The sequence below is a fragment of the Protomyctophum bolini genome, assembly GCF_963924005.1.
Source record: "Protomyctophum bolini genome assembly, chromosome: 22".
Lineage (NCBI taxonomy): Eukaryota > Metazoa > Chordata > Actinopteri > Myctophiformes > Myctophidae > Protomyctophum > Protomyctophum bolini.
Genome location: NC_137883.1, coordinates 5,414,070 through 5,437,933, shown reverse-complemented (window position 1 = coordinate 5,437,933; position 23,864 = coordinate 5,414,070). Strand labels below are relative to the sequence as shown.

The window sequence follows — 23,864 nt, the reverse complement described above, 5'->3', positions numbered from 1 at the left end:
ACAAGTTGACGACGGTTATTATTAGGTTCCCAAGTTGCACCATTTTCTCAAGTAGGCCGGTGGCCGACGGGCACGTACAGGTCTAGTATAGCCTCGATTGCGCCTTCTTAAACTAAATTGTGTTGTATACATGGAACACGACCTACTGGGAAGCCGTTCACAAAAACGTTACGTAACTTTGCTACTATACATGAGGGAAAACACACACTCTTTCTTGCACATCTTTATTCTTTGTTTGCTGTGGTTTTGTTGTGTTGAATGTTACGCTATATCTATATTGTCTGTAAGGAAAAGCCAAAACAAAATGTATATGTTTTACTCTTATGTATACCTGTATACACAAGATGTAACAATAAAGTACAACCTTGAACAAAATCATGGTCACGTTTTTTATGGAACATTTCAAAGCTTGAAAGCCATTTTGGAATCAAAGTTGTTTTAAGTTGTGCTATTATACAATATTATATAAGTCATCGTTTTTAGACCTTCACTCACTTGCTGTCTCTTTGTGTGTGTCTCTCTCTCTCTCTCTCACACACACACACACACACACACACACACACACACAGACACACGGGGGCTTAAACTCTTTCTCACAAACACTCAAAATCAGAGGCCGTGAGCCCGACACAGCTTCTGATAGAAAGTAAAGAAAATAATTCTCTATCCCTCAGTATTTATTCCCACCAGCATTCGGCCATCTGTCATAATTTCTTCCCCCCCCCCCCCCCCCTCCCCCTCCTATGCTCTTTCCCACGCGATCCTTGTTTTCGCGGTGCTGCATGTGTGGGCACTGTGGGCACAGTCTTTCTCCCCACTGTGTCCTAGTAACATAGATCCATTACACGGAGGTCAAAACGTCCTATGCTTATAGGAGCTTATATAGTCTCCACTCCAGTGCCATATGTGAGCCGGCTTTCGTCCACGGTGATACTTTGACTTCGCACAGACATTTAAGAGTGACCTGGTGGAGAGTTTGATGATTGCGGCGTGCATCTAAATGCATCCCAGTTGTATGAAATACACACACAATCCCCATGTACAGTATACAGTATAGCTTGCGGGGAAGTCATAATTCCATAATGAATCTTGTTTTTTAACCCATTCTGACCTGAGATCAGATTCATACGAGGTTTCCACTGGACACACACTGGTCTGATGAACCCATTCTGACCTGAGATCAGATTCTAAAAATGTCAGTCGCTCTTCGATTTTTCAAAAATAGCAGACCTACAAGCTCGTAGCGCGCCACTCGGTGGCTGCGCTATGAGCTTGTAGATCTGCTATTTTTCAATAGCTAAAGCATGACATGATGCTGACACCAAAATGGGTTCCCGGTCAGAATGGGTTAAGGTCTAAAAGAACTTGGCAATGGGATGATTTCAGGCACATGACAGGCAATGCGAAAAGGGTGGGATAATAGTCCTCAGCCTATAGTATAGGAAAGTGCGTGAAAGATTTCACGTCGAATTGCACGATTGCGTTCATGATTTCAGGCTTTTTGTTCAAAACGGGCCAATCCGGCCAATGTTGGCCAATTAGGATGGAATATGAGATATCGGGCAGATCCGTCTTGAGCACATGACTATTGAGATAGTGTATGACGATTTGCGGGATTTTTGGACAGAATCTCGAGGAGTAATATGAAAAAAGAATCGGCCTCTTGGTGGCGCTATAAAGGCAGATGTCAAAGGCTTGGCCTCTAGGGAGTGTGCATGCAACGTTTCAGATCTACAAGCTCGCGGCGCGCCACCGAGTGGCACGCTATGCGAGCTTGTAGGTCTGCTATTTTTGAAATCTTTGAATAATATATTCTTTCACAATTATTCAGGCCTAAATGGGTTAAAAAGACACCAGCCATCCCCGCAAAAAAATACCCTGTTCCAACTACTCCAACAAAAAAAAAACGCTACCAGAGCATCAAATCTCGTACCACCCGTCTCTTCCCCCGGACGGCTGTGGCTCAGGAGGTAGAGCAGGGTCGTCCAATGATCCCATGGGGTCGGCGGTTCGAATCCCGGCTCCTCCTCCTCCTCCTGTCTACATGTCGATGTGTCCTTGGGGCAAGAAGACACTGAACCCTACAGTACGTCGCCTCCAATGAGTCGGTCGGTGTGAGCTCGGCCACCATCGGTGTGTGAGAATGTGGGAAGTGTTGAGGACGCTGCATGGCGTCGACCGTTCGCCGCTTCACCTCCCAAATGTATGGATGAATGAACCGTTGCAAAGCGCTCTGAGCACTGAGGAAAAGCGCTATATAAAAATGCAATTCGTTATTCCCCCCCCAGACAGTCAGGCTTCTGAACACAGCCGACATTGAACTGTATTGCACTTTTGCCACTTTTACTCTGCACTTTCTTTTGTACAGCCGTTCCGTTTGTTTTTGTATACCCGTTTACACTTAAGACTGAGAGTGCTCGAAGCAAAAATAGTGTCATTGTATTTATACTCTGCATTTATACATTCATACAGACCTGAACCTATATATAGACACACTCGCGGTTTAAATGTTGGAGCGACAAGCACACAGCAAACCTATATACTATAATATGGTGAATAAATCCATTGTGTTTGTTATGTGCAGTGTATAACCGCCCGCTCGTTCATTCATTCATTCAGCGTTCAACTCACTCGGCTCCTTCATTTACCACTTTGCTATCAAGCTTACACGTACGCCAGTCAATCAATCAATCAATCAATCAATCAATCAATCAATCAATCAATCAATCGTGACTGACCTTGAGCACGTCCTCCTCCGTAGACCTGCAGTTGGTGTAGTTGGTGACCTCGGTGACGGAGCCATCGGCTTCCACGGCCAAAGTCTTCACGGGGACGGACACCGTCTTCCCAGTCAACACTGCCGTGTTGAGGATATCACTGTACTGTTTAGGAGAAGACAGACAGAGAGAGAGAGAGAGAGAGAGAGAGAGAGAGAGAGAGAGAGAGAGAGGTTTAGCCAGTGATGTATACTATAGGCGACATGCACTACGGCAGAAAGTCCCGAACAATGATGTTGCCAACCTGGCATTTTAAGCAAAATGTTCTGATATTATATATATATCCACCAAATATGCAAGATCGTGAAGACTGGGTCATCTCTGGCACTGGCTTCCCTTCGCCCACTTTCTGTCATGGAACCTAATTGAAAGTAATATTGGAGCCTACTATAGGCTCATTGACTTTATTGTGGCTTGTAGCAGGCCATGTCCACTATTGTTTGGCCTATACTGATAGGTCAAACTATATATGAATGGGGTAAAACTGTGTGGTAACATAAAAAAAAAAAAAGAAGAACAGAACCAATGCAAAGACGTTAGGGTGGTCCTTCGTATTGGGATGGGATCGTATCGAGATTCATTCTCAAAGCAGTGGTCGTGGGTTTTTTAGGGACGGCTATCTCTCTAACATATATACATTGATCTTCGATCGCCTGGCTAAAGTGAGACTATTTTCGTACAAACTAGCAGGTCAAATTGCAGATGGTGTTGAGTCAATTGGCTGTAATAAAATGGAACTGCTTCGATCATATCTTTGCTCTTGTTGTCAAATGTCATAGAGAAGACAAATCAGTATCTCCTGCCAGTTCGAACCCGGGCTCCCCCCCAGAGTTACAGGGCTCTATTTTGCGTGTCTTATGTACCAGGTCTTATTCCCTATAACTTGAGTAAACTGAAGACCTGGAGGCGTGATCAATGGCTCTTTGGCCACTCAGAATAGCCAAATGGCATTGATCACGCCTCCAGGTCTTTCGTTTACTCAAGTTAGGGAATAAGACCTGGTACTTAAGACACGCAAAATACAGCCCCTAGTGTCGAAGTGTCCTTGAGCAAGACACTGACCCCCCCTTGGTTGCTCCTGATGTGCAGGTTGGTGCCTAGCATGGTTTTCCGGCCGCCATCGGTGTATGAATGTGCGCGTGAATGGGTGAATGTAATGCACAATCTATGTAAAGCGCCTTGGATAAAAGCCGCTATATGAATGCTCAGATCTACAAGCTCATAGCGTGCCACCGAGTGGCGCGCTACGAGCTTGTAGGTCTGCTATTTTTGAAAAATCGAAAGAACGACTGACATTTTTAGAATCTGATCTCAGGTCAGAATGGGTTAATCAGACCAGTGTGTGTGTGTGTCCAGTGGAAACCTCGTATGAATCTGATCTCAGGTCAGAATGGGTTATAGTCCCCTCTCCCTCCTCCCTGCTCCCATTGGATTTCTGACCCTTTTCCCAGCAATGGCTTAATTTCCGACCGCCCCCCCGTCCCCCTCCTCCTCGCCCGGATATTTAAGTATTTAGTCCTGCATAATCCTGCGACATTACGGTCTAGTCCTGCATAATCCCGCAATGTTTCACATTGGGACCCACAGAAATATTACAGAGAGAGAGAGAGAGAGATGGCCATTACAGTACCATGGACAGTGACAGGCTATGCTGGGCCCAAATACGTATTTGGGCGCCGACCCCCCCATCTGAAAATATGTTGTTCCAGGGACCCCTCCCCTGAAGCAAAGATTTGAGTTAAAAACGTTCGCTCTGGAAGAATATATATTCAAAGATTTGCGCCACATTTTCACGATTAAAAAAAAAAAAAAAGCAGACCAATATACAAGCTCGTATAGCTATATATGAGCTTGTAGATGTGCTATTTTTCAATGGCTAAAGTATAACATAATGCTTAAAACAACCAAAAAGGGGTTCGATCCCGTCCTGAATGGGTTAAGGAATAGTTGTATCGTGTTGTCTCAGTAAGACAGCTCTCCCCCCTATCCACAAGGAGGAGCAGTGCACCAAAAAAATTATGGGAATTGTAGTCCAGGAAGGTAGTGAGACCAGTGTCCATGACATCAGAGACAACAGGCTCACTGCTACAATCTAAAATATCTAAAACCACATATTACACACATAAATACCCCCGGGAAAGTGATCTAAAGCTTCTAAACGTCATTAACATATATTTTTTTGCAAAAAGGGTGAAGTGTCCCTTTAAGTACCAGGTCTTATTCCCTAACTTGAGTACACTAAAGACCTGCGTGATCAATGCCATTTGGCTATTCTGAGTGGCCAAAGAGCATTGGCCACGCCTCCATGCAGGTCTTTAGTTTACTCAAGTTAGGGAATTAGACCTGGTACTTTAAGACACGCAAAATACAGCCCCAAGTGTCGGAGTATATGAGCCATATTTAAATGGACTGCCTCGTGAGAATGGCCTGTGATTGGCACGTCGAAACGCTGATTCAATCAGCAAGACTGACAGCCGATTACAGCTGCGGGGCTGTGTTAATGCATTAGGGAGTATACGGTATATGCGTTTGTTGTGGGTGTGTGCAGGGCTGTGCAAGCATTTCTGTACTCATGTGCCTGAATGTCTAAAGCAGAACCTCAAGTTTCCCCATTCGTGTTATTCTCTGCCTGTTGTTTGCAGACGTAGCAAATCAGGCAGGCAAGGCGGGTTGGCGCTCGCGGGCCAGATGTTCGCTGGCAGCCTTTGCGTTCTAAAACTCTCTATTGGCTTGACAGATGCTGACCGCAATTCTAAAAAAGGACACGGCTCTGGAGTCATGCTTCAACTGTGACCCAATCGTATAAGCCATCGAATCAGGGCATAAAGCAATATCGGAGAGCAAACCGCGGGGGGGCATGTCGGATCCTAACACTAATGATACCGAGAAATCTGTCTGCTTATGTTTTGACATTTTCACGGGCTTTTGCGAGAAGGGGTTTCTCTCTTTGGAGCGCCACAGGGCACAGGACGACAGCCTTCGGTTCACGCAAGCAAGAGCAATCTATCCATCCCTGAGCCTGCAAAATAGGCTGAAATATCTCCGGCTCGCGACCCACAGGTTGAGAACCCCTGCTTTAAGAGACCGGCATCACTATGGTTACAAATCTGCCGTAAAGCAGGTCGTCTCTGGGTGACTATAACGAGAGTTGTTGTGACTCTTCATGTACACATGCTGCTGTGTTGTTGTTGTTATCCTGCCGAAGCTTTTCAGTAACCTTTCCTATTTTGATTATAATCATTGTGTGGGACATTCGAGACGTATTACAAAGATGGCCCCCCCCGCCAGCCAGCCCGCCCCTCTGCAATGAATACTTATTTCCGCAGTTTTTCTAAAGTGAAAGCAATCAGGTATAAATAAAGAAACTTGCAGGATTGCAGCGTCCCGTCAATGCCGGTTGTTGTTGTAACTTCTGGCTTCTGACTCAGTGTGCGTGCTGCTTTGTACTACCTAAATAACTCATTTTTAGGAGTTAGGGCATTGTAAAAAAACGCAAAAATACACAATCCACAATTAACAGATATCTGACAACACTCTACAGGCCATGTATACTCTCCTCGCTTCCCTCCGCCTTATAAAAAATCGGCGTAGATGAGACAACGATGGGCGGAATTTATTGGGACAGCCAGCGTTGACTTCATGGCATGAGAGGTTAATTCTCTCCACACAGTGGGAAGGGAATGTATTGTTACCGGTGCTGTAAAAAATAATGCTAATTACTACTAAACTAAATGCAACGATAATAAGACTCATATTGCATATCGTTGCTGTCGGGGCTGGAACCCTGTATCTCCCTATTTCATCGTTCACCGTTTTCTTTTTTTAAATACTTTGTCATACAACAGTCAGCGTTCCCACACATTTGTTCCAATGAATTTTCAATTTACAGAATATTCAACCCAATTTCCAGGACTGTGTGTGTGTGAGTGTGCGCGTGCGCGTGTGCGCATGCGCGCGTGTGTGTAAAATCGTCCATTGCGTTGCATTTGCCCCATTTATGAATTCAAAAGTAATGAAGGATGCATGGATTTTTTTTTAAGTGACACTTTTGTTGTCGTTTTTCTCCGTTCTGGGCAATAGAGGTATGTTTTAAGTAGGGATTTATTTGACTTGGGCAGAAGTTGAGATTTGCAGCAAATCAAATGCTTTTCCAGTTTTACATTCAGCCCGTCCATTTGACAGCCGCACAAAAGTCCTCTTTCCCGGGTTTTTTCTGAGATCTGTTCAACGACAACGTCACCGGTGCTGCCCGCAACACAACACCTCAGCCGACAGCTGGTCTGAGATCTGTTCAACAACAACGTCACCGGTGCTGCCCGCAACACAACACCTCAGCCGACAGCTGGTTTGAGATCTGTTCAACAACAACGTCACCGGTGCTGCCCTGCACAACACCTCAGCCGACAGCTGGTCTGAGATCTGTTCAACAACAACGTCACCGGTGCTGCCCGCAACACAACACCTCAGCCGACAGCTGGTTTGAGATCTGTTCAACAACAACGTCACCGGTGCTGCCCGCAACACAACACCTCAGCCGACAGCTGGTCTGAGATCTGTTCAACAACAACGTCACCGGTGCTGCCCGCAACACAACACCTCAGCCGACAGCTGGTCTGAGATCTGTTCAACAACAACGTCACCGGTGCTGCCCGCAACACAACACCTCAGCCGACAGCTGGTCTGAGATCTGTTCAACAACAACGTCACCGGTGCTGCCCTGCACAACACCTCAGCCGACAGCTGGTCTGAGATCTGTTCAACAACAACGTCACCGGTGCTGCCCGCAACACAACACCTCAGCCGACAGCTGGTCTGAGATCTGTTCAACAACAACGTCACCGGTTGCTGCCCGCAACACAACACCTCAGCCGACAGCTGCTGGTCAAATGAAGCCAACGATGGGACGGGTTTGAGCGTGACTCGTTGTCTCGCCGTTGTGAGAGAGAAAACAGTAGGACTTGTCGTTTACATCAGCCGTGAAATACGCATACCGACTGTTTAGAGTTTAACGTGTTTTTTTGAGTGGTGCAACCACTCCAAGGAACAGCAATGTCCGTGTTTGTTCACCTATGTGTTGGTTCACCTATGATATGTGCCTATGTATGTGTTCATGAGCACCAGCATGACTGACTACCAGTAGGGGCGCTGTTGTGCCAGAAACAGAGAGAGAGATAGTATTAGTGCTGCACTGTTGCCTGCTAATGACTCGAGAGGAGAGGAGGGGGGGGGATTTTTTTGCTTTTCGCATGCGGCTGGCCACTGGCCAGCATATTACCGGTATTTCTTTCCTTATAAATGTATAGGAATCGGAAATAAAAAGGAGATATCTACTCGCGACCCCACAACAATTGAACTGCGACCCAACCATGGGTCCCGAGTTTCCCCGACCCACTGGTTGGGAAACCTGTGCTGTATAAATGCCATGGAAATGTTCCCCCGGCTGCCCAGGAAGGAAACCACCTAAGAAAACCACCTAAACTCCAAAATGTCCACTTTTCAGGAAATGAAAAATACACATTTCTTTCGGGAAAAATTAAGAAAACCTTATATTTTGAAAACAAAAGCAATATACTGCCTCATCAAATTTGGTGTTGTGACTTTATTATATTGTCAATTACTTCCATGACAGGGGGGGGGGAGAGGTGGTGGAGTTAGCACTTTTTACTACTTTCCATTGGTTCAATATTTTCGAAACAACACATAAGACGTAAAGGGTGTTCAATAGCACTGATTTATGATGATTTACTAACAACAACAACAACAACAAAAAAAAACCCTAAAAAATGGAGTTAGGAGGTTTCCTCCCCGACAGCAACGAATTATATAGTGCGGTGTGTGTGTGGTCAGTGTGTTCTCACCATGACCAGTGGCGCCAGCCCGACATAATCCCTCTGGGTGGTGTAGACCTTCATCATGCCGACATCTTTGACGTTCCCTGGCAACTCCAGGCGCCAGGTGATCATCTGGCTCTCGGTCTGCTCCGAAACAGCCCTGGGGGAGAAGTCCATCTGCAGCACCTCCAGCAGGCCCCTGTTCAGCAGGAGATAAATACAGTTTAACCCATTCTGACCTGAGATCAGATTCATACGAGTTTTCCACTGGACACACACTGGTCTGATGAACCCATTCTGACCTGAGATCAGATTAAAAAAATGTCAGTCGTCATCAATCAATTCATTCATCAATGTGTTAGGTAGGCCTACTCTGCGCACCGTGGGTGTTATAAGCCATGTGGTTCCCAAACATTTTCATGAAACGTTTTCATAATAATGACTATAAAAGGTGGTTTTCTTTTTAGATCTGATTAGTCAGCATGTCCGGAGATACCCGAGTCATATAGAGTTTAGCCTCGGAAACCCAGACCCAGTTTTTATTTCCAGGGAGAAAACAAAGTCTGGGGCCGAGTCCACTTCAATTCGGCATAGAGTAGCGCAAACGTCGCTCACTCTCTGCTGATTTCTGATCATCTACACCTTTGTTAAATTGACGCGCACAGTAGGCCTAGACATACACTCCTCTCTCTCTCTCTCTCTCTCTGTCGCTCCAATGAATTAGCCTCGTGTCCAGCAGCTGCGCCTATAGTTTCTCCCGGCGGTAAGTTCCAGCCTATAACGTGTGAAAACGTGTACGTCACCAAGACGGGGGGCGGCGTCTGAAAGCTAGGGACGGCCCTCTCGTGGGCTTTACATTCTAGCCCACCTCACTCAGAATAGAGTGGTACGTTTTTGTAAATATTGAGCTCGTTCCTGGCGACAACATATAGTGAACCAACACCAGGATGGATAGAAAGAACGTCGGGCCCAAATACCTTACAAGGACAAGGAAAATGTTGTGAACAAACACGGCTGTGCTTAGTTTTACTTTGTTGAACGTTATGTCTCTGCGCCCCGTGCGCCGTACAGCCCGAGATCCAAGCCATTCTACGTATTTTTGTAAACTCGTCAATCTGGGTTCCTTGATGCCCGTCTCCATGCTGGAAAGCCGAAAATCTAATTCCGTTTTCCGTCTCATTCCCTCGACGTGACCTTGCTGTGGCACTTATTTACTGAGCAAGTCTGATAGTCGCTCAATGTAAACAAACCAGACAAGCCAACAAGTATGGCGGCCGCTATACCACGTGACACATTATGTTGACGCCTCCCTCAAGGAGATTTTGATACACACTATATACCGTTTGACTGCAGTAACAGCAGAAGTATTTTAGTCCAGGGGCCAATTACTGATATTTTCACAAATTGGTACCACCCACGGTGACCATAACATGTTGGTATAACTCTGCATATCTTGTAGTTTAATGACAAGAGTTATCACTTTGTAATCATGCATAAAACCCTGACGTCTTGTTTCAAGCCCACATGTGATTGAAGTTGCCCCAAAGTATTTGCTACAGCGTTTGAACACATTAGACAATGACAGACTGTACTGTAATGTAATTAGTGGCAATACATATGAGTCATGGATTTGAAGGCAATCATTTTAATAGGGCTTTATGGGGACCCTTTTAGAAATAAAAGCGACACGCCATGCAGTGGGGTCAGGCTAGTTGTCACATGCCATGTATAATAGCACATAGATCTAAATATATATGCATGTGAAATGCACAAGTAATTCAATGTCAATCATAAATGCGATAAACACCAAAAGTGCAATGTTACGATATAGTGGCAGGGGAATTCAATTACCCATTATGCGTGTAATGAGGGCAGGATATAGATAAATTGAAATGAAAAGGATAAGTTATTGTCAAATATATTTTCCTAATTAAACTTGAGTTTTTCCCGGGGTGGAATGTATTAGGAAACCAAAAAAGGTTAATGAGGGTGTTGAGCTCTATACTCAAAAGAGTTGAACGTATGTGATAGAATAAAACAGCTATATGAAATATATATTATGAAACAGCTGTTACAATTAGAGTAACACCTCCAACACTCCAGGGCCAATCAATTAAAACGCACCCCAGGAAGAGAACGCGACGTCACACACCAATGAAAGTTCATAGCTTGAAAGTCTCCTGGAATAACATATTTTCAGATGGGGGGGTCGGAGGCCAAATACATAACATTTTTGGGGTCCTTGACATGCAATATTGGGCACCTCTGATATATGAACAAGGACAACAACCGCACACTGTCTTCAAATGCAGTGACCACCATTTATTATCATTTGTTGATGATTTGATTTTGTACCTGGTTTTAACCTCTTGTAAACTGTTCCCTTTTCTCTTTCACAGGGGAAGTTTTTCATGAAGTTTCAACCTGCGATATGTTGCTTGGTCATGTTTTTTGTATACTTTATTTAACAATATTACCATTTGTATACCGTCATGATTAATATGGATTATTATGATTTTTTTTCTTATTACTTTGCATGGGTGTATTGAGTTTTTTATATGACAAACTGGTCAAAGTAACTTCTTAAAATCTTAAAAACAATAGGCTGCAACAAAGTCAATGTTTGTTTTTCATTAGGCAGATAATTATTATCTGCATAATAATTAGTTTATTCACATTCTATTGTGGCCAATGTAAAATGTACTTTAATGTATTTACTATAGAAGATACTCTTCTTATACTTGATATAGTATCCCTGTTCAGAGCCAACAGAACGCATCTGGGTAAGGAAAGGAAAGGTACTATGTTTACCCAGGGTAACTGGACTAAGCTCAATAACTTGTTTATACAGCCAGGCCCCTGCTCATAGAACATTTCATGGTAGCGGGTTCAATGCCTTGCTCAAGGGCACTTCAGCGGTGGCAATTTTAAACGTGCCGGTCCGGGGGATATACGAACTATAGCGACCTTTCCGATATCAAGACTGCTCCGCAAAACCGTTCGGCCACCCACCGCTGTGTGTGTCAGTGATCAAATTCAAGATAAAATAGATGAGACAGATTTCTCACGGTTCATGCCTCACACCACCTCCCTACTCAAAAGGGAAAGTATGCAATATGTGTGTGCATGGGGGGGGGGGGGGGGCATGTGAGAGAGAGAGGGGGGGGGGTAGAGATACTGAGATAGTGTGAAGGCATGTGGGGGCCTGGGGGGGGGGGGGGGTAATTCCCATATTTCCTCAAAAAACATCCATCTCCCCTGATAGATGCGATTTGGGGGTCACGGTCCGTAAACCACTGGGAGTATCATCACTTGATATAGCTCAGCATGGAATGTGCGTGCGTGCGTGCGTGCGTGCGTGCGTGGGTGGGTGCGTGCGTGCGTGCGTGCGTGCGTGCGTGCAAGAGCTCAATGTGAGAGACATAGGACTTGGAATATCCCTATACTTCCTAATCTACCCCTCGCTGAACGTGCAAGCACTAAAGCCAGGATAACGTATAGCCATGATTATAGACGATTGTGGATAAGTGGGTCGGTCGGGCGGGTGGTGTGTGTGTGTGTGTGTGTGTGTGTGTGTGTGTGTGTGTGTGTGTGTGTGTGTGTGTGTGTGTGGCTAGAAGGTTGCTGGTTAGAGGTGTGTTCAAATGTGTGCCAATAGCATCAGGCAGGCCTGCATGTGGTCAAAATGGCAAATGGTATGCATTTATATATAGCGCCTTTATCCAAGGCGCTTTACATAGATTGTGCGAATATGCACATTCACCTATTCACACACACACACACACACACATTCATACACCGATGGCGACGGAAGCCATGCAAGGTTCAGTGTCTTGCCCATATAAGGACACTTCGACATGTAGACATGGAGGAGGAGGAGCCGGGATTCGAACACGCCGACCCCACGCATCATTGGACGATCACTGCTCTATTACCTCCTGAGCCACAGTCGCCCTCAACCACAGCAGGTAGAAGATTGTGATGTAAAATGTATAACTATAAAACTACTTTGAAATCACCGATTATCCATTTTCTGGCCCCAATCAGTCTTCAGAATCACTTGGTCGTGTATTTGCTGCTGCCTGTATAAAACCTCGTCATCATTTACCTCTAATTGTAAATTCAGTTGGTTTATATTTAAGCCATTCTGACCCGAGATCAGATTCAAAGAATGTCTTCTACACATCCCGACAGTTTTCCATTCTGACCTGAGATCAGATTCTAAAAATGTCTTCTACGTATGTCAGTCGCTCTTCGATTTTTCAAAAATAGCAGACCTACAAGCTCGTAGCGCGCCACCGAGTGGCGCGCTACGAGCTTGTATAGGTCTGCTATTTTTCAATAGCTAAAGCATAACACAGTGCTAATACTAAAAGGGGTTCCTGCCCAGAATGGGTTAAAGACTCAAGTCACTCAACTCAACTCATGTCACTCTTCTTGAACTTGTGATTAGGCTTTTTCAACTACACTTAACCCATTTCGGTGTTTCAAGCATTATTCAAGCAGATCTACAAGCTCGTAGGGCGGCAATCGGTGCCGCGCTTACGAGCTTGTAGGTCTGCTATTTCTGGGGAAAATGTGTCGGAAATTTTTTGAACTTTAAAAATACTTTTTTTTTTTTTTTTTTTTTCGACGTCAGGCCCTAAAATGGGCTAAACAAGTAAATACCTTGTCAATCAATGACATCTGCATGGAAATAAACAACGAGACTATAAACAGTATACGTTTCACTGAATTGAAAAAAAAGAAAAAACATTTTGGATCATTGAAGACTTTGGAAGATGGGAATCCAAAATGACTGCATCATGGCGACTGGAGAACTTTAACCCATTCTGACCTGAGATCAGATTCATACGAGGTTTCCACTGGACACACACTGGTCTGATTAACCCATTCTGACCTGAGATCAGATTCTAAAAATGTCAGTCACTCTTCGATTTTTCAAAAATAGCAGACCTACAAGCTCGTAGCGCGCCACTCGGTGGCGCGCTACGAGCTTGTAGATCTGCTATTTTTCAATAGGTAAAGCATAACATGATGCCAACACCAAAATGGGTGCCCGGTCAGAATGGGTTAATTCCATGATAATAATATAGCAGGTCGAGGACGGGGAGAAAAAAAAAACAAACACATTTTGTGTGCACACAGTGTTAGACCGACCTCTTTCCAGTGACGGTCCCCCCTTTCCTTTGGCAGAGCACCGACACGGCGTGGGGTCCGGGGGTTCCAGGCTGCACGCCGATGTCCCACAGCGTCGAGTCACTGGGCCGGGCCGAACGGAACACCAGCCCCTTCTTTACCATGGCCCTGCGCGCGCACACACACACACACACACGAGCGCGCACACACACACACACAGGGCAATTAGCGAACGCATTTATTTGTGCGACATACACATGTGGGAGGGGCGGCGGCGGCGGTTAGCGCTTGAATAGTCTGTGAATAGAGTCCGTTTTGTGGGTAGATCATCCACAAGCTGTTAGTCGTTAATGACACTAATTGATGAACTATCATCATCAGTATACCGCTTCTAAAATGGCAGAAAAATAAATCAAATATATCAATACAAAGCTCACAACGTATAAGAAAAGAAAGTCTTGTCCAACAAATACTATAACATATCATTTATATCATAAAAGGTTGACATGATTCACCATTTCTGTACCGACTATTGGGGTTTAAGTTGTCATTCATTAGAACAACTAACTAACTTCCATTTAACAGACATAACAGATTATTATAGTGGGGAAAATAATGGAGCAAAACGTGTAGTATACTTTTGCTGAAGTGACAGTCTTCCCTCGCCAAATTTAACTCACAGAATTGACGTTGAGTCAACAAATCTCATCATGTCCATTATACACTTTCAATGTGACAAATTGTGTCACAAAGAACTGTACCCAGGCATCATGCAAGTAATGGGAATACTTAGTGCCCCCAACAGCAAAACATTTCATATCATTTCATTTTATATTAACTTACTTGTTTTTAACTCTCAGTCACTCTCAAAACCCAATTCTACAATCAATCATATACGTATGTAATAAACCTGAAGACCTCCCACAGGGGATAGTTCAATATCACTAGTTAACTTTACTTTTTTTTTGTCAATTCTCTCTGCGGGTAATCATAAATAAATACAAACAAACTCCTCGAGGTCACCAGAAGTCAGTCAGAAAGTAGGTTCCACGTCTGAAATCAAACCTTGGGGTGTGTGTGTGTGTGTATAGATGATATTCTGAAAGTTTCATGCTTTAGTCATAAAATGCACAATTGGTTTGGTTATCCGCCGCACTTTATAAATCTGTTTGGTTGAGACGCCACCCCCCCCCCCCCCCCCCCCCACACACACACACACCCCCCCACCACCCACCGGGAGAGTTTCAAACACACCGGTTCTTTTTCTGGGTCAGTTGTCACTGACCAACATGCATGTATATATACGCTATAGCCTCAACAACACTGACACACATCATCAGACACGCCATGCCAGACTGATCAATGATAGCTGTGACAGGATCAAGGGCAGGGTCAGTGGCTGGGCAGGCAGGCAGACAGACTCTCACTCCAGCAGGCCAGTTGCCTATGAATCATACAAATGTCTTTTCTGACTCAAAACACAAAAGTATTTTGAATACAATGTACGGAAATTGCGAGTACAATTTTCATACATATACGGAGAACATTCCAATGCACATGCATAAAAGTGTCAAAAGTGAGTTTAATGTCGTTTAATGCAAATCGGATAGGACTTTCCTGTTTGGATGTATGAGGCTGTCAAGACCAGAAAGCACTTTTTCTTGACACTCAGTAGGCGTTCCCGACATCAAAAGGAAAGGAAAGGTACTATGTTTGTTTACCCAGGGTAACTGGACTAAGCTCAAGAACTTGTTTATACAGCCAGGCCCTGCTCATAGAACATTTCATGGTATGGGGTTCAATGCCTTGTCCAAAAAGGGCACTTCAGCGGTGGTCATTTTAACGTGCCGGTTTCCGGGGATACGAACTAGAGACCTTCCGATATCAAGACCGCTCCGCAAAACCGTTCGGCCACCGGCGCTGCCCCTCAGAGAGTATGATGCCACGTGCATGCCCTCCATTCAAGTAATTCAACCACAATTAATCAGGCCCAAGAGGGCTCAATTGCAATGTGGACAGACCTAATATCAGACCTGAAAGACTCACTGACCCGGTGATGTAATGGATGTGTTGTGGGTTGATTATTCTGTGAATAGGATGGGGGGCGGGGAGGGGGTTTTGTGTGTGTGTGCGTGTGCGTGTGTGTGTGTGTGTGTTTTTAGTTCAATTTTGTATAGGCTACTTTGAAATGATTATACTGTGTTTTTGCCTGATCAGAAAACAAATAAAATTTGAATGAGAAAAAAGTAATTCAACACACACACACACACACACACACACACACACACACACACACACACACACACACACACACACACACACACACACACACACACACACACACACACACACACACACACACACACACACACACACACACACACACACACACACACACACACACGCGCAGAGAGAGAGAGTAAACGTCAGTCGCCCCCGAGATCGACGATGTCCCAAAGGGTTAACCCCTCGAGTCATTTTCAATCAGGCCCACAGATTATCTGAGATTGGTCTCCATCTTGGGGCCCCTTTAAAGAGTGAAGTGGAGCAAAGGATTTCTCCACAGGAGGAAGAATCAATCGCTTATATAGCCCCGGCTGCTCGGAGCCATACTTGGGACTTAACCGCCGGACTCATGCATGGCGTTTGCCAAAATCTCATCCCGGCTTTGGCAGTGGGCCAGAAGCAGCAGGAGTAAAAGTAATTGACGGGTTTATGGGTGGCCTCAGCAGTGGGGGGTCACTAGTCTGTTAGTCCGTCTACCTAGAAGTCTACTGTATTTATATCAATCCCCTAAAAACATACGGTATAGCTGTTAGCCTGTCAGTATCACCGTTTGTGTGTGCGTGTGCGCGCGTGTGTGCGTGTGTGTGCTTGTGCGTTGGTTTATTGGTTAAAGAGATCCAATCAGTATACTCAGTTGACCATATTATTATCTAAATTAATTAGATCATTAATGTCAAATAAAGAGCCATTTATTTAAAAAGGCATAATGTGATTAAATATACAAATGCATTATACATTTTGAACGTATCAGGATATCGATTCATCCATGTTTAACCTTTAATCTATATGACCAAAGGATGACGAATAGACCGTATGGCGTATGCCCATATTTCCGTAACTGTGTTTTTCCCCAAAACAGCATCAAAGGCTCATCGGATATGAGCGGGTTGATAAGAAATCTAAAAATGGACACTCAGATGTTAAGCAAGGAAAAGTACCAGAGGAGAGGTCAAGAGGCCTCTCTGCGTCACGCAGTTCCATATTTTCTATATGTTGTATGGTTCGTCTATGCTTTGTCCTTCAGGCTAAACTCTCCGACTAAACTGACCATCGCATAACCCCCGAGGAAAAGCAGAAGTATCGAGGGGAACATACAGAAATCGTCATCTGGAATCCACCGATTTGGCTTCATGTTAATGTGTAAAACGGGCAGGGAAAGCATTTTGACCAGTGACTTCACGAACTGTATACATTCATCTGCCAGGGGATAGAATTCTGACGCCACCCATGAGATCTCATGTAGTTAATTTCATTCTATTATTCAATCTGTAATACTGTAAAACTTCGAGCAATTTGATTAAATACCATGTTAAATCCTTAATACCTTTGTCCGTTCTTAAACTTAACCAATTAAACGACGCGCAGAGATAGCGTGCTCCAAGAGGGTTTTTCTAAAGTATCCCACTGCACAATTTTGTTTGTTGTTATCAAGAGCCTATCTCATCAGTGTGTGTGTGTGTGTGTGTGTGTGTGTGTGTGTGTGTGTGTGTGTGTGTGTGTGTGTGTGTGTGCGTGCGCGAGCGTGTGCATGTGTGCGTGCGTGCGTGTGCGTTACAGTCCATTGTAAAACCGGTCATTTTTAGAGCACAATGGCTAACTCATCCATTAGACTTGTGTGACCAGGTGGTTGTTGTATGGTCATTTCAATGCAATGCTGTCGCCATGTTTGTCAGTGAATCAAACAACCATAACGTTCAGTCAATATAATAATATGTATGCATGTTGTGCAAGTTCCAGGTTGTTTGTTTGTCTAATTTAACCCATTTTGGGCTATGCTTTAGCCATTGAAAAATAGCAGATCTACAAGCTCGTAGCGCGCCACGAGAGCTTGTAGGTCTGCTATTTTTGAAAGATCGAAGAACCACTGACATAGAGAGAAAACCGTCAGGATGTAGAAGACATTTTTAGAATCTGATCTCAGGTCAAAATGGCTGTGACATCCCTACATCGGTGAATAATGAAGGAAATTAATGTAGCGTTTAGTGACGACTGGAAATCACCCCCATCGTGATAGCCTTTACCATGTCAAATGGTAAAAATGGTGCATTTATATATAGCGCCTTTATCCAAGGCGCTTCACATATAGATTGTGCATCACAATCACCCATTCACACACCGATGGCGGCGGAAACCATGCAAGGCACCGACCAGCACATCGGGAGCAATTAGGGGCGTTCAGTGTCTTTGCTCAAGGACACTTTTCCGACACCAACTCTGGGGGGAGCCCACAGGGTTCGAACTGGCAACCTCATGCGGTTACCATCCGGCCACTCTATACCCCCTGAGCCTGCACCGTCTGCCTGTAAAGATCTAAAGTATAATAAAAGAAAGGGTATATACTCAGTTTATGACCTATATTCTGCATCGAGAGCAGCAGGTATGGCTACCGTATGCTTCTTGTGTTTTGGCATGGCTTTGTAAGGAGTTCATTTTCACCCAGTCAGGGCATCTGTTATGCTGTAGTTATTTGCAGCCTTAGCACCATTAAATGCATGCATTATTTATCAAGTCGAAATATCCAGAGGACCTTGTTCCTATAAGGTAATGGGATGTTAAAGATATGAATAAATACTGGGGCGAATAGTTTGCCAATTATTTCCCCTGTCTGTGGAACGGCACACTTCGTAACTTTGCCAGCAACAGAGAAGTCGAAGTGCACGCTGTACAGTAGACAGGATATACCGTAGCGTACAGTATAGCATGCACAGATTACAGTTTACTGTATGTATAATCTGAATAGCATACTGGAAGTCACTTCACCACTCAAGCGTTTAACACATTTTGGACTGAGGGCCGATTCTACGAAAGTCGTCTAAATCTAAATGTTTCTTTATCAGTTGTTCTCAAACTATTTCATGTCAAGGAGCCCAAGAATTATATGTAATTGGCCGCCAGTACATATACAGTACATTCAAAGATTTGCGCCGCATTTTCACGATTTTTCTAAAATAGCAGACCTACAAGCTCGTAGGTGAGCTTGTAGATCTGCTATTTTCCAATAGCTAAAGTGTAACATACTGATTGAAACAACAAAAGAGGTTATACCGGCCAAAATGGGCTAACAGCGTGGCCTTGGAATTATGCCCCACACATAGCTATTCAAGTGCCCTTAAGTAACCATTTAAATGCATGGAATCTCATCCTTCATGAAGACACTGAATGCCATACATCCCAGTGATTTCACCGTATATGCTACCTTTTTTTCAGCCCCAAGTGCTCGAAGGTTCCTGCGAGTTCCTATATAATGTTCATAAACCCGGGTACAGGTGGCACAGTTGGTAGTGCAGTCGCCTCACAGCTAGAAGGTCCTGGGTTCGATTCCCGCTCGGGACGCTGTGGGTGCTGGCGGCGTGTTTCCTCCGACGCGTCATCAGTGCCCATATACCCGAAGGCGGGGGTTGGCGAAAGGGCCTTTCTGTGTGGAGTTTGCATGTTCTCCCCGTGTCCCCTATAGGGTAGGTATACCCTCACAAAAAACATGCCGTAATCCTGGTCACTAAACTGCCTCCCCCTGGCCAGCCGGGGCGCCTGATGGAGGGGAAAGGAACTGGTTGGAATAACGTGTTCCTTCCTCGCGCTATACGTCCAACCAGGGAAACTCCCCCCCCTGTCAGGTGTAAAAGGAGTAACTTGGACACTCGGGCATGAAGGAAGCATGAGTTCAAGTCCGTTGCTCTCCCCATGTACCCCATATATGGGGACTAGGTTGGTGGAGGGTGTGTAGAGCCCAGGATCACATTAGATGATTGACACAGGGGTGAAAAATGGGTTACAAAATCGTGGAATAAAAAATATATATTAAAAAAAATGTATTTTACTCGGGACCCATAAAAACAGACGTGTGACCAAAAGTGGTCACTATGCCCGGCCCGGCCTATACGTTTGAGCGGCGCCAAGTTAAATTGGTTCACTGAAATATCAGTTTGCCCTCTATATATAGATTTCCACCGATAGCCACAGGGCAGACACATGCTGTAGTATTGACCCAGGGAACTTGACGTCGATAACCATCAAAGCCTATATTATATCAACAAGAGTGCTTTTCTGCAGGCAAAATGTGCCAACTGCACATTGTGCTTTTTAACCCACGTGTCCAATTAATGCAGCAACCGGGGTCAGATCATTCTCGTAGGAGAGGATCCGGAGCAACACTTGATTAGATTGACCTAACGGTTTTCGAAAATGGTTTATAGAAATATGGTTTGTTTGCTTGCTTGCTTGCTTGCTTGCTTCAGCTGCTTGTTTGTTGTGGGGCGGGGAGATCATTTTGAAGGTCCGACAAATTATGGCTTTCCGATTTCCACACTTTCGCAGATCAAAATCTAGCTCTTGGAGAAAATAATATTTAAATGTGACGCTTTAAACGACAAATAATAATATAATGAGGGGCTTAATTGCTCTACAAAAAAAAAAAGATCATATAAGTGTTCTCATTAGTTTAGATAATAGTTAGAAATATGTATCCAAAAGTGTGTCTTTAATGATGACTGCATGGACATATATATCAAGTATTCTTGAATTTGAAGATTCTGATTCCGTGTTTAGCTTATTTCTGACAAAGATCTGGTTACAGGTGGTTTTTCGGAGCTCTCCTATAATGTGCACTATTTTCTATGTTGAGGCACCGGTATCCTGCCTAGAGGAAGAAACACATAGGTAGACAATATCAACATTTGTCACACATATAAAGAAAAGTAATTTCGGAGGCAGCAACACATCCCTGTTCAGCATTGATCGACTGTCACAGGCCATGAAAAACATGGGATTGATCATTGACCAGGGAATCAGTGTATCGTCAGTCGCTAATGAAATCTGGCCCCCATAGTTTACCACGTCAAATGGCGAGTCCCTTGCATGTTGCTGCTCCGTGTAAAACATGCAAACCCAGACATTGAACCCGGGATATTGTACCGCTGATAAACATTACATATCATTGCAATTATGCTATACAGTACCTATCCCTTACCCCATTTTGGGGCGGGAACCCCTTTTTGTGTTTTAAACATTATGCTATAATTTAGCCATTGAAAAATAGCAGATCTACAAGCTCATAGCGCGCCACCGAGTGGCGCGCTACGAGCTTGTAGGTCTGACATTTTTTTAGAATCTGACCTCAGGTCAGAATGGGTTCATCAGACCAGTGTGTGACCAGCAGTGGAAACCTCGTATGAATCTGATCTCAGGTCAGAAATGGGGTTAAGAAGAAGGCATTTGAAAAATAATTTTTTTTAAAATGTCGACATCAGGCCTAAAAAATAGCTTAACAACAATATTACCTGAGTGTGAAGCTCTCCAAGCTAGACGCGCTGGACAGGAACACGTAGAAGGTCGCCACGTCCGTGGCCTTCAGGGGCTTGGAGGACGTCTGGACCACCACGGCACCCCCGAGCCTCAGGCGGAGGAAGGTGGGGTTGTTCCCCGGGGGGCTCCGGAGCAGCTCCACGCTCCCGACCCTCCGCAGGGGCGTCCCCGAGTCCACGGGGTTGTTGTTGTTGTTCCTCGCTCCACCTCGGCCCCCCGCTCGCTGCAGGCTGTCCTGGGGCGTACACTGACCCTCAGTCTCATGGTCCCCAGTAGTCCGGCTCTGGAAATAAACCTCGACGGGGTTACCCGGGGAAGGCCCTCCTCCTCCTCCTCCGGCGTCCTTGCCGTGTGACCTGCCGCCGTGGGGCGCAGGGCGGCCGCCGCCGCCACCCGAGCCGAACCAAACCGACTCCGGCTTCAGCCGGGCCACGCAGAACCCCCCCGGGGACACGCGGCACGCCCCGCGGACCTCGCGCGTCTCCCAGAACGCGTACGCCGTCACACAGTGCGCTCCGGCGGCGGAGTCGACCTTGCCGCGCGTCGACGTTCCTCCTCCTCCTCCTCCTCCTCCTCCCCGGCCCTTGGCGCCAACGACGACGTCCGACTCCATGCTGGGCATGTGGAAGAGGATCCGGACGACGGGGGCCGACGAGCGCACCTGGCGGGCCAGGAGGACGGGCAGGATCCTGCGGTGGCTCAGGAGGAGGCGGAGGAGGTCCGGCGAGACCGGGGCGTCGGCGCTCAGGGGGCCGTAGGAGGCGTTGACGACGGCCGGCGCCGGCGACCCACCGTCGCTCCTCCCCCCCCCGGGCCCGGAGATGAAGAACGTCTGCTTGTGGACCCTGTTGTTCTTCGAGCTCACGTTGTTCCCCCCCCCCGGCTGCTGCTGCTCGCTCCCGTGCCACAGATACACATGGTCCGCGTTGAGCACCTGGAAGCCCACCGCGGGGTAGACCGGAGAGGAGGAGGAGGAGGAGGAGGAGGAGGGCGAGGAGGAGGAGGAGGCGGTCCGGAGGCCATCGGACAGACCGGGCTGGCCGTCAGCACCTATAATCATAGAAAATGAAAAGAACACACCCCTTGAGACTAAACCACACCCATCAGAGGTGTGACTTCCATAGGTACCCGCAGGTACTTTTAAATACCTAGAGGTACCTATGGGTGTCAGGCCGGTAGAAAGGAACGGACCCACCGTAGACAGAAGTTATAGGGTGGAAAACTATCCTATATATCACACATTTGAATGCCGTTTCACAAACTGGTCTTTGCACAGGCGTGACTAGTAGTTACTCTCAAGCCCTCAAGAGTGCAATGCGCTCAAAGTGTTTGACAGGAAAAGCCCCACTCATGTCATCATTGTAACTCTTTTTCTTTTTTTTTTTAGCTTTGATAACTTTAACATTTTCAAACGGGTTGGGGGGCATATATACAAGACCCTACATGGCGCGTCACAAGCTTGTAGGTCTGCTATTATTTTTTTTTAACTGTCAGGATTTAGAAGACTTTTTTTTTAGAATCTGATCTCAGGTCAAAATGCGTTAAAGAACCACCATTCATCGGAAATCATTACACGTGAGAGTCGAGAAATGAGCCAATTAAGCGCTTTATCTTTTTATATATATATATATATATATATATATATATAGGTTTTTCTTATTTATTTCTTTTTCTTGTGTTTTTTATTTATTTATTTTTATTTTTATTTAATATTACTTTTAATTTTATTTAACTATCATTATTATTACCCTTAATTTTACCCCTCATTGAAGTTGTTTATTAATCATAACCATATGATCCTTTTCTTTGTATCTTAGTATCTTGTCTATACCTATTGGTTTTATACTTGTGTATACTGTATGTTGTGTGTATTGTTTTGTACTCAACCTACTGGTTTTATACCTGTGTTTATATGTTGTTTGTATGTCTGGCCTCGTGGGGAAAGATGGTGGGTGAACCACCATTCTTCCGTGCGTTAAAATCTGATCTCAGGTCAGATTTTTTTTATATAGGACGTGAAAAGCTTTACTTTCCTCTCCACGGAGAGAGAAACCCCTGCATTTCAAGCCATGATCAAGTTACCAAGCTGGAGACGATTGCTCTTAATTGTGACTCTCTACAGTAGACCACAGACGTCCATCGCAATTAAATGGTGCATTTATATAGCGCCTTTATCCAAGGCGCTTTACATAGATTGTGCATTACATTCACCCATTCATACACCGATGGCAGCGGAAACCATGCAAGGCACCAACTAGCACATCGGGAGCAATAAGGGGTTCAGTGTCTTGCTCAAGGACACTTCGACAGTAACTCTGGGGGAGCCCGGGTTCGAACTGGCAACCTTGCGGTTCCCATCCAGGCACTCTACCCCTGAGCCACCGCCGCCCCATCCTTCTCTGTGTTACATAATATTACAAAGAGATTAACAGTAGCTTAACAGTAGTGTATATACGGTTGGAAGTGTATAAGTGTAAAACTAAGGACGGAGGACCATTCATCTCTACTGCATTTAGTGAATACAAAAAAA

General features: G+C 45.2%; 1 protein-coding gene across 1 annotated transcript in view; it reads right to left on the bottom strand.

Moving 5' to 3' along the window:
• LOC308309592 (transmembrane protein 132D-like) overlaps positions 1-23,864 on the bottom strand; it is a gene marked incomplete at both ends in the record, with an annotated part of 46,280 nt that overhangs the window by 22,180 nt on the left and 236 nt on the right. The window contains 4 exons of the mRNA XM_080755502.1: positions 2,739-2,882; positions 8,636-8,807; positions 13,769-13,915; positions 21,310-22,268. Of these exons, the coding sequence (XP_080611628.1) occupies positions 2,739-2,882; positions 8,636-8,807; positions 13,769-13,915; positions 21,310-22,268 (1,422 nt within the window). The remainder of the gene's footprint in view (positions 1-2,738; positions 2,883-8,635; positions 8,808-13,768; positions 13,916-21,309; positions 22,269-23,864) is intronic.